Source organism: Temnothorax curvispinosus, unplaced genomic scaffold (genome assembly GCF_003070985.1).
Source record: "Temnothorax curvispinosus isolate PA1 unplaced genomic scaffold, ASM307098v1 QBEX01018224.1, whole genome shotgun sequence".
NCBI lineage: Eukaryota > Metazoa > Arthropoda > Insecta > Hymenoptera > Formicidae > Temnothorax > Temnothorax curvispinosus.
Window position 1 is genome coordinate 193,920 of NW_020228004.1, and position 11,766 is coordinate 205,685.

The following is an 11,766-nucleotide window of genomic DNA, read 5'->3' on the forward strand; positions in this document are numbered from 1 at the left end:
GATACGTGTAATTATAAGTCTTGAATACAATAGGCAGTGTGTCTTTTGGAAAAGGTAATGCAACGAAAAGAAACTTTATACACACTCTGCAACGTAACGAACGAACGACAAGACAGGTAGAGTACATAGATAGTGAGAGTATATAGTGAAACGCAGTAAGCGCTCACGCAACGGAACTTTAATTTTCCCTAGCATGCGTGGCGTGTCTGTGCGAACATAGAGGCGCTTCAAGGCGCTAGAGCGCCATATTCAACAATAAGCTTATGTAAAAAATTTGAAGATACATTTAATGTATTATAAGTATAAATATAATATAAGGACAAAAGATATTTTACTGTTACGTTACATATTACAATTAATTTATATATTATACTATACACTAACGATTATTGTATCTATTCTATTACTGATTTGGTTTTAATTTATCATAGCTTATCCATTTATATTTATTAACTTGAAACATTGTTTATTTTATTATTGATCAATTTCATATCAGCAATTCAAGTGCTCGATTTTAAAATAATATTGAAAAATGTTTGAAATAATTTTGGTATGTTTTTTGAAAAACCGTGCGTATTCTCAACGCGAATTTCCACTGAAATGTTCGTGTTTTTTTAACCGAAAGATAGGGGCTTATTTTACCGACAATTCGATTGTCGGTTATATTTGCCATTTACCAAATTGCAAATATGGAGGTGACTCGAACGAAATTTCGCGAGACGTGTTCGTGTCGGTGACTTATCGTAGAATTTTCGTAATAATAGCTATCTCGTACCATGCGATGCGGCACGAATAAATTATTCCTTCGACTTAGAAAGTTGAAAAAAGTTTTTATTATGGCGAAGCGGTTACGTACTCTGGATAGTAAGTGCCGAAGAAAATTGCTGACAACCGTGGACGTGTCGTCGTGATAGGGTGACGACAATCTTAACTTATAAGCCTCTTAAAAGCTTTGCCGTTTAATTAAATGGGCTAAGCGCACAGATATATAAGAAGATTCTTTTCCATTATTTTATACATTCAACGTATTGCGGGGACGAACTTCGAGAAGTCGCCGTTGAAATGTAATTTGGCTCACCCACGGCTTTTCGCTTCTCTAACTCGGGAGCTCTTATTTTCGAGAATGGTTCATAAAGGGATCGCGTATAGTTAGCGCTAAATGCGGTTTTATATCGGCCCCACTTCTCAGCAGAATTTCTAAGGAGTCGGGCTCGTTTCTGAATAACCATCCGTATATATGCTCGTCGTCGATTTTCGTCGAACGACGGCGCAGAACGTTTTCCCCGGAAAATATTGCACCGGGCGGGCGTTCGTATTCCCAATGTAAACTCTTTGGGATGCAAATTTTCCTTTCCTACGTCTGCTCGTATCAGCTCCACGGCGTAATAAAGAAACGCATATCGAGATGAACCACCTTCTTCTCCTTCTACCCATCGATCGATTCGTTTTACTTTCCACGTCGCCTGTTTCTCCGCCATAAAAAAATTCCTACGGAATAAGACATATGGCAAAATGAAGCCTATTCGCATAGTTAATATTAGTAAATGCATCGGCAAATTTACTTTATGCAAAATAGTGAACGTTAGAAAGAACTTTCCAGACATTTGTGCTAATATTCCACTAAATTGTTCCTTTCCTCTCTCATGCGTCTGTTGAGTTTTTTTTGCTCTCATATTATCTTTCTCGACCGATCATATATTATTTTATGAATACTATTCGCTGTCAGTGCTTCAGGGTTTGTGCGAAGCATACTTATGAAAATAATTTTGATTCATTAATGCCTCGCTATTCGTTTTTCAAAAAGATAAAAAATATTTTTTAACTTATTTTATTTTATATCTTTATGTATAAAAAAGAAAGATCAGGCATAGATAGCGCACGTATTAAATTACGTTCCGCTCAAGAAACGCCATCTGCGTGTAAATTATAAAAATATCGCGTTTCAGAGGAATAAAAGAGAGATTTCTTATAAGCCGGATGACTCTACGATGTTCTGAGGCAACGGAAAATATTGATAGCGAGAGGAAGGGAACGATCGAGTCGAGAGAATCGACTTTCTTTTCTTCCTTCTAGAAGCGCGGTCTCATTATAGAGACTAATGGCACAGTAGTTCGTATACCGCATGAACGATGGGATCCCTTCCTTCCCTCGATATTTTTCATTCGCTACTTTGAAGCTAGTCAATTACCCGAAGTGCGAAACACACTTTTGCTAAAATACGTCAAAGTGACATTTTTTTTTCAACTACTAATATCTCATGTTTCCACTTATCCGCTTGTATGAAATATTCATACTGCTAGATTAACTTGTTAAATCATGTCTGTACATACATTCGTCTGTACATTCGCATCTATAATGCAATGCACCTGCAACAAATTTTCTCAGGCTTGTGAGTCAGTTACAATTATGGAAGCAATTTTTTCAAAAGTACGTAGAAATGCTTTATCACTTCACGGCACAGCGTTCGTTCTTTCACTTGTTGAGCGCGAAAAGCTCCGTACGATTGTAGACGTGAATTATTCACTTTTCTCTTAGCGAGAGCGTACACACATACACATACATTCTTGTTCGCCGGCGATCCTACCGCCTTTATATGCCCTCGATGAAGGATGTTACGATCAGAGACCGTCATCGGTTTGCACGGTTGATCCTGTTATAAATTTCGGATTCGTTGGCGGAGCGCAACCATATTTCCCAGTCTCCCCGAGCCCCCGGCCGGAGAAGAGAGGAGAAAAAGCTCGTTTGTGTGATATTGGCGATATAGCAGCGCCGTAAATTGCGCTTTGATATATCATGACGCGATCGGTGGATATTGCGCGTGCAACGTTATTCTCGGTCTGATCTATGTGAGCGCTCTCGCCCGCGCCGCCCGCGCCGCCCGCGCCGGCGGGACTTTTTGAAAAACGCTTGACAAGGTGGAAACAAAAATATTTGCTCGGCGGATTGGCTAGTGATATCGCGTAACGGATATCGATCCGCGTTAACCGCGGCTATTGCGAATTGATGAATTTTCACTCTGGCGGAAAATCTATTAGCCGTTCCATAAATCAAAGAACGTTTACTCGCTCGCGGGGTCTAGGAATTCCCTTTACCTTCGGTTAACCGCTGTAAGCGGACGTATTACGTTGTAGTTATCCCTAGCTGCCGAGAGTTACTCACTGCAAACGTAAACCGTGCAAACGTGCCAAGTGCCCTCATCACGCTCCACAGTTTGCGAAATGATTAATGTAGCGCAACGCGCTCGGTTTTCTGCGTGTCGAAGAAATTTAATTAATTCAGGCGTGAACGTGGGAGTCCAATTTCGTCTCAATAACGAACAATATAAGATGTGAGGCGCGAATTCTTATTCAATCGCAAGATCCATTTGAACATTCAGAATCGATAATTAAATATCTGCTCTATTTGAATATGGCGATTTAATTATTTGCAACTGGCAACTTTGATTCCCGTGAGATGATTAATTAGCGCATCGCCTTCGAGGTGATGTCCATGGGTTGGGTCATTTGCGGAAGGCGCGTGGCGGAACCAAGTTGGTACATTTAATTAACGAGCGGCACCAATTAATTAGGCACCTGAAAGCATAATCCGTCTTCCTAGCAGTCTCGTCCCTTTGCGCAATGCCGCAAAAATCTTATTAACGCGAAAATTTATAATTCTTTTATTCGCATTGTGTGGCCGCTCCGATTTCATAAACAATAGAATTTATTGTTAAAGTAATATAAATCTTGATTCCAATCTCGTAAAGTCTTCTTTATTTAGGAAAATCTCGTAAACTCTTCTTTATTTAGGAAATTTATACGTACACGTGCTTGTGCTTGAATTAAAAGTCGAACAGCGAATTTTTAATGGACAACATTGCGGTTTGTCGATGAAAGTGGGTCGGCGAGATCGTACACGAGCTAAATTACGGCATCGCATTTAAGGTGGCGTACCTAATTAATTAAGTATCTCGGGAGAAAATTCGTCTTCCAACGCTTTGTAATGGGGTGCTTTGCGGGAACACTTAGAAAACTTAATAGCATAGGAAAAAGCGCTCTTTGTCCGCCCGACTCGTTTAGCATACAATGCGGCGAGTTTTCCCTCGAGTTTATTCGCCATTAATCGCCAAGTTAGATTCCTACTGTTTGTATCGGTTGTAAAATCGCGATATCCCAGCTGTTCGGTGTGTAGCAACCGAACGAGTTATCGAAACGTATACCGAATACTCGCGGACTTCGCACGAATACCTCGCGGATAAAAGTTTGCATTTCTGAATACCAATACCGTCAGCGAAAGTTTTCTTCTTTCCTTCTCTTTCCGCTGCTCCTTTCTTACCGGAGCACCTACTTGTAAGAATCTTATCGAAGGCGTTACTTCGAAATGAACTACCGATCGGATCGAGATTTCGGGAGAGGCAAAAAAAAAGCACATTGAGCGGTTGTGGCGTCGGCCAACGAATCCCGGGGATTTCGTTCTTTTGCGATAAGGGCGACGATGTCCGATAATCTCTTAGAGTAATGACTTTTTTTTAGGATCAATGATAACGATGGCTGATCGATGAGTGATAATCTCTTTGCGAGCTGTGGAAAATAGGATTGTTAATATTGGATTATTAATAATGATAATTCTAGACAGACTTATATACGTACATTTATTTATATATTTCTTTATAAATTTATTAAACTTTATTTGTTAGATTATTACTATAGAAATGTTAGTCACGCCAGTTATTAAAATGTCAATACTGTGCACTCGAAGTCGATTTGCTAGTTGGAAACTCGAGATTAACTTTATGATATATAGTTAATCCAATATTAACTTAGAAATTACTAGACAATATAAAGTTATAGCCGCTTCTTGTAAGAGGCACGATTCAATTGGCAGTTAATGTTGATTTATCTTCAATAGGATACTCGAGCACAGGTGTTTCAAGTAGAAGTTTCTTCCTTGATGGATACTTATTTAGAGATTGTAACGATTATTTTTTATTGCTCTATTATTTCTACGTGATAGAAAATGTCGCGTCGTTGTAGAAGAAGTTTTGATATATTTACCCGGCTGAAATTCAAGCCATGAGCCAATCTATACTTTTCTCTATTTTCTTTCATGCTATTGACACTCCTAAACATAGCACGTGATGCTTATCAACCCTCCAATTTCGATGCCATTACGGATAACATTTATTCGCGAATGCATGTATGCAATTCCAAATCGGTTAGACGCGTTTGAACGTAACCGCGTGTCTCGTGGAGTAAGCTCAAGCCCGTGTATCTGTGTGTCGCGTCGCGTATAGCGTTTCTAAACTCGTATCAAAGAGAAATCGGAACGTTGCAAACTTGTTCGAGCGAGCATTTTATACACAGTGACGGAAATGCCGCGTCGTTAGCTAAACTTAATCCTGCGACGCAAATATTGAAGCCGAATACAAAATTACGGGCCACGACGAAGCGAGGCGGCTGTCGATCTTAAGCGACATCGTTTGAATAAAATATCAATCCCCGAGTAAAACGTGAGGGGTCGCGAGGTATCGAATTTTACAATTTATGTCCCGCATACTTAAACGCGGTCTCATGTATAAATTATGGGCTAATCGTATTAAGCGGTAGCCGAGTCAGCTCCTCGGAAGGAGCATCTCCGATCGTAATTAACGCCCGTAACGATGCGATGACGCGATAGACGCAAATCTCCTAGCCAAGTCGGAACGTGAATCATCTCACAATCAGTCTTGAAAGAGAATTTATCATTCTAGATGCGTCGGGAATCGATTTATGGAATCGGAAATAACAGAGGGAGATACCGACGCTTTCGAAAATCGACGCAACAGTCAGAAAATTGCCATTTGATGTAGAAAATATTCTCAATACAATATATGAACTATTTTCATGGTGTATAGCATTGTACACGCGACTCACGCATGCGTGCGTGTGTACGTTCGCGTGCACGTCAATTTGCTCCGTCGCGTCGCGTCGGTCCTTTTTCTCATTTCGAGACGCGTGCCATCGGACTATGATGTGGAACGTCTACGTTTTTCAATTTCCTAATGGATACGTGCGGTAGCTATACGTTACTCAGCCGCGATCATTCAGCCGGGCTGATTGAAAATTGCGGGTGCAAGGCGTATCAAGGAATCGATAGGACCGATACGTTGACTGAGCCACTCGGTAACACATATATCCTCTTTTGTAGGCATTACTTCTTATATCGTAGCTTATGACAATATTACAATACGGTACGTACGATTACATCTCGAGAATTTATGAATTGGATTTGATGTTGCGCTACGTGATAAGAGCTAATTTTTTTTACAATGATTAAATTTTTGAAATGTTATATAGAGAAAACTAGATCTGCAAAATGGAAGATAAATATTAAAGACGTGTATGTTCATTTTATAAAAACGATACAAGTTAAAAGAGTCAATTTATCTGTAGGAATATTTAGATTCCTTTTTGGCTGCCTATAAAACGTCACTTTATTTGCATAAAATAAGGATGTGGTGTTATGAACGTCACATTATTGCACCCTCGTGTCATATCTGCGGAGCGAATATACGTGTCAGGCTACGCAAAGTATAATGTTATAGTAGATGATGCATGATAAAGCGTATAAACGCGAACAAAACGCAAAAGAATGTTGCGGGAGATGTGGATAGTGGCAATCGGAGTGATGGATGTAATACGCCGGTGTATTATTTAATGAGAAACGTTACAATCCGTTTTACAGAGAAGGCTTACAACTTCGAAATATACACAAATACATTACGTATAATACCTGTGCAAGAAGATTGCAATTATTATATAACTATTTCCGCAACATTATTCCTTGCACGTTATTAAATTAATATTCATTAGCGAAGAAAAAATATGTAAAATCAGAATAACAATAATTCTCCAGCTGTATATTAATATGAATATAGTGAAATTGTTTCTGAGACTTTATCTTAGTTTCTAAATGCTATCAACTGCATCATAAATGCTTCTCTGCATTTATGATGCAGTTGATAGCCTACTAAAAAGCAAATAATGCACCACGATAATTCTCTGCGCTGTACGCGATAATGAAATCGAATGCAATCGAAACGAGCTTAACTGCACTCAATTGTGATTTAAACGACTTTCCAGATTCGTTTTAATAAAAGTAGCTTGGCTGCAAATGATGCGCCTTATAGTATATAAGTAAAATCAGTTGCGCGAGACTTTATGGGACTCGGAGAGAAACCATGCTGTGATGCGAGTAGTTGCGGTCTGATGACAGTCAGACCGGAGAGCGCGGGTTGTAAAGGCGTCCTTTCGAACAGGTTGTCTCCGGCATGATATTACGTCGACGACACCGCTGCATCCGTGTTTATGGCTTACGACTAAATAACACAGCTTGCACCTTAAAGCTGGGTTTGAAGATCTTGCGCTCGCGGCGCAAGATCTTCACTCTTTTTCGCGAGATATGACGATGCAGTATTTTTCTCAATTCGTGAAGTCGCGCTCGTAAAATTCACGGTTTCATACACATCGTGTCGTATAATCTTCGAAGCATTTATGAAATATTTGATGTAATTAGTACATGTAATAGCAATGAATTGTATCAATAATAATGGAACACATCAGTAGTTTGCAAATTCGTATGAAAAACTGCTTATTGAGAATATTGCATATAATTAATAATTAACTATTATTAACCTAATATCTAATTAGATTAGTCGAATTTATATAAATCAAAATATTGAATACCCTGTAAACTTGTCCGCTATCGGCTATCGGACATCCGGTTTGTTATTACAAATCACCATGTTTTGAATAAATACAAAACGTCGAGCGGAAAATTTATGATAGGTACTGGGTAGAACGTACATATGCATCGATCCGATCTCGCGCATCACCTTAACGTACAAAAATTTTTCCCAGTGTTATCGCAGTACCGCAACAACGTTCGCTGTGTTTGCCCAGCGGTGTTTATCGAATGGAAAAATATGCTCATGGCAATTCCGGTAATGGTCGCGGGCGGAATCGTGCGCGGCGCCGCATCGTAAAAGCTACTCCACGCGAACGAGCATGCCTGTCGAATGTACACTTTTTAAAGCGCTGTGCACATTTCACCCGACGTTGTTGTATCCCGCCGCAACAACATTCGCCAGGTCATTCTTTGCGTACATACTCCGCAGATTCGTATGTACGACCGTCGTTTGTCGATGGATGAATACATATGCACCACGTTACCTTTCAACTCTTACCTCGCACTTTGATTTTTTTACGATCCGTATTTTTTTTGTACACATAACACGCGCATATACCTATTTACTCTTTGACAGACAGAATTTTTATTGAAATTATATATAATGGTGCATCTGCGTGATATATGTTACGTCAGAGAGATTATTTATTCAGAATAGATTTTTCTGTTGCGGCAAGATATCATAATTGGATGTAGTAAAAGTTTAGTATTAATATATAATTTTATTTTATTTTATCGATGCTTATCTGATTTCTCAAGGAAAGAATTTAATTAATAACATAAATAGTTTTTCGTTTGAGTATTCGATAATATCCTTACCGTGCAGCAGCATGAAGAGGGTGAAAATGTAGATCATTTTGAAAGGTTTGCATTGACCGGTCCCATTACCGCTATGTTGTAAATCCATTTCTAGTGCTTTCACAGTCCATTGTTTCTGATACATTTCACGTCAACCGCTTCTTCAAAGCTGCCAGCAATCGGCCGAGGGCGACGTGTTTTCCTGGTTGGCAATAAAAAGGAATTCACTTCGCTCACTGACAGTTGCAACACTTGGCCGCGTTATTTCCATCAGTCATTGATAATATCTTGCACTTTTGTATATTTAGCAAACCAAGAAGAAGATATTATGCTTATATAGGTCGAATAAAGTGTCTGCTCTTTTCTCGAGTTCTCGCAGAAATATCGATAACGATAAATCGTGAAATTGAGGATAAAATAAAAATCGTATATATTTTACATTTCCTCAGTAGAGTAATTAAACCCATGTATGTAAAAGAGATCTTTTTAAATATTATATGACTAGCACGAGCGTAGAAATTAATACGAGAAAACCATCATCGCTATAATCAAGTTAATCTCATATCACATACAATGGTACACTTAATATTTTCCCGAATTATGCAACGGACCATCATGAACGAGCGCGCGCACGCGCGCGTGTGTGTACGCAATTATTCAGGAAAGTAATTACTTCTGCCGCGATTATGATTTCAAGCACTGACGGAGCAAAAAGAGGGGCAAGAGTGTTTAATCGCGTTGCGCGTGATGTCGTTTCTATTCGCTGTTAAAAAAGTGTACGTGTTATTTGCTCTCGTGTGAACCACGCGAGCAGCGAGATCAACAAATGTGGACCAAATGCGCGACATATGTTACCGGTCCTCGGGTAAGTTTACATTAAGTGACGCGCTGCGGAATGGTCGATTGAAAACGAACGTGATACGGTTTCAATTGCATTCACGCATTACCCGATCGGGTGTTACTGGCCGGCAAATCATAATCGACAGAACTAATTCGGTATGCACACAACACGGCTAGGGATATTAATTTCACTTGTCATTGGATTTCAGTGAATGCGTCCGTATATCCGCGCGTGCGAGGTAGATTCTGCTATAAACTGATCTTGCTACAATGAGGATGGATATATAGTTTAATCGAAAACTATTGAGCCATATTGCCAAGCATTGAAGAATTGATCGTTTTAATCACAATATGACAATACGATTATATGCATTGATATTGATAATAATATTAAATATATACTTTTTTATTTTTAACGCTACATCGCAGATAATCAGAAGCTGAATATTGGATTTTAATATGAACGTATTTCATGGTGAAGAATAAAGATATTTATTCAAACTGTGTAACATTTTGCTTTCAAACTTGTAATTGCTTATATATTGCATGAAATGTATGATATTAATAAATTTCAAAAACTCACACACATGCGAAGGATTCTCTCGAAGGACGATCAATTATTTGGGAGCAAAAATACGCTTCACGGAAAATGTTGAATGGGACTTGTAAAATAGCGATTTATATGTACGCGCAGCATATATCCCACGAAATATTCATGAGACATCGACTACGCCGAAGCGGTCACGTGTTCGCTTTTTTGACGATTCATGTTTTCGTTCTTCCTGCGCGTGGAGAATTCATGCGTGCGTCCAGTAAAACACAGAAAATACTCATGATTAATATATCGCAATTTAACGACCGGTCTCACGTTAATTTAATTTATATACGACCACGTTTTCGCGTCTAATTTTCAAAATCGCTCGACATACTTGTTCGTCATTGTACCATCGAATGCACTGTCCGTTACCGAGAGGAAACGTTTCACAAATCTGTCTTCACGTGCAGCGGGCCACACACCTTTTCGCCCTTATCACCTGTCATGAATGAACGACCGAGCGACAAGACCCGCGCAATCACGGAGAGAGAACCGGGGCGTCACTAAATCCTTCCAGCGCAGCTGGTCCGTACTTCCACGTGGGCGACTGCAGCTCTCGCGCGAGGTGCATCTTCGCGGGGATCCTGTGTCGCCGGTGGGTGACGTACGATCGTTGCGAAAGAGCTAGGTGGGACCGCGCGCCACTTCCGTCCTTCTAAAATGCCGTTCATTCATCATGCCGCACTAACACTAACGCGGCTCGTTACACCGCGCCACACCGCGCCGCGAATAACACCTTCACTCACAGACAGCGGAGGGACGCAGAGGGTGTTATGCACCCGGTGTCGTATATGCACCCCGTTCGCGAAAGGGGGCGATAGGTGGGAGGAGGAGGGGTACAACGAGAGGTCATGCGAAGAGGTCGCGGGGTAGACAGGGGACGATAAGGGGGTAGGGAGCGAGAGGGAGAGATAGGTGCGTAAAGAGACCGGTGGGCGAAATGCTGCCGTGGTGGAGACCGCGACCCAACTGCGCCAGCGCTTAGCTAGATATCAGCCCCCGACCACCGACGTCAACTCTTACCACCACCCCCCGCTGCGATACCCAACCATGCCGGCTTTCACCCACCCGCGTGCCACCCGTTGTGCGCGCCGTCATAGTCCCACCGTCGCGTCGTCGGCTGGTTCAGGCTGGTTGATTGTGAGGACGGTTGGCGTTCGCGCGATGGCATTTCCATTACTGCCGCGGACATTGTCATCGATGACTTTTGTGTCGCGCGGCGCTGGCCGTCGCCACGCGCCCGCTATTCTTGTGCCGCAAGGTTATTAAGGTTGTTAGCTGGGTAAAAGCGCGTGTAGGGCTACAAACTGCTGTTATTGCCTGTCTCGAGCTTGCCAATGGCTGTCCGCGATATTTAACACCGGCGCTAGAAAACGGTATGGTATCGACGGTGAAATAAAATTTATTGGCTTGGCTCGGAAATACTTCGGGCATCGCAATTTTTGGTGAACGTAACGCTTTTTCAGTGGTTTGTCATTTTGACAGGTCTGGCAGTTGCACTTAATCTACACCGATCGGTCATTTATATGTATTGGTAATTTTTACTTTCAAAATCTTCAGATTGAGATATTCGATTTTTATTATTATATATTTCAATATAATCCCATTGTTGCGCGGTTGTAAAATATGACAGTAGTTTTTACAAAATGTCATAAATTTCGATCTAGTGATATTACACCTAAAAAAAAATATAAGATTACACTACGATACATTTTTTAAATTAATATATGTATATTTATTACATTTTTTATTTATGAATATTTACTATTGTAAAAGGTATCGTCGAAATTTTTATGATTCAAATATTGTTGGCAATTTCCTCTATATAA

General features: G+C 40.4%; 1 protein-coding gene across 13 annotated transcripts in view; it reads right to left on the minus strand.

Moving 5' to 3' along the window:
• The window catches only part of LOC112468202 (zwei Ig domain protein zig-8-like), a 59,945-nt gene extending 49,025 nt beyond the window's left edge, over nucleotides 1–10,920 (minus strand). The window contains exons 1-3 of one of the 13 annotated variants that reach the window (XM_025037276.1): nucleotides 10,684–10,920; nucleotides 9,926–10,592; nucleotides 8,524–8,795 (exon numbers count right to left, since the gene is read on the minus strand). In XM_025037276.1, coding sequence (XP_024893044.1) covers nucleotides 8,524–8,647 — 124 coding nt within the window. In that variant the 5' untranslated portion in view covers nucleotides 8,648–8,795; nucleotides 9,926–10,592; nucleotides 10,684–10,920. Of the gene's footprint in view, nucleotides 1–8,523; nucleotides 8,875–9,925 lie in introns of all 13 variants that reach the window. The other 12 variants (XM_025037279.1, XM_025037277.1, XM_025037285.1 and 9 more) reach the window with 12 other exon arrangements.
• Between the last annotated feature and the right edge of the window lie 846 nt (nucleotides 10,921–11,766).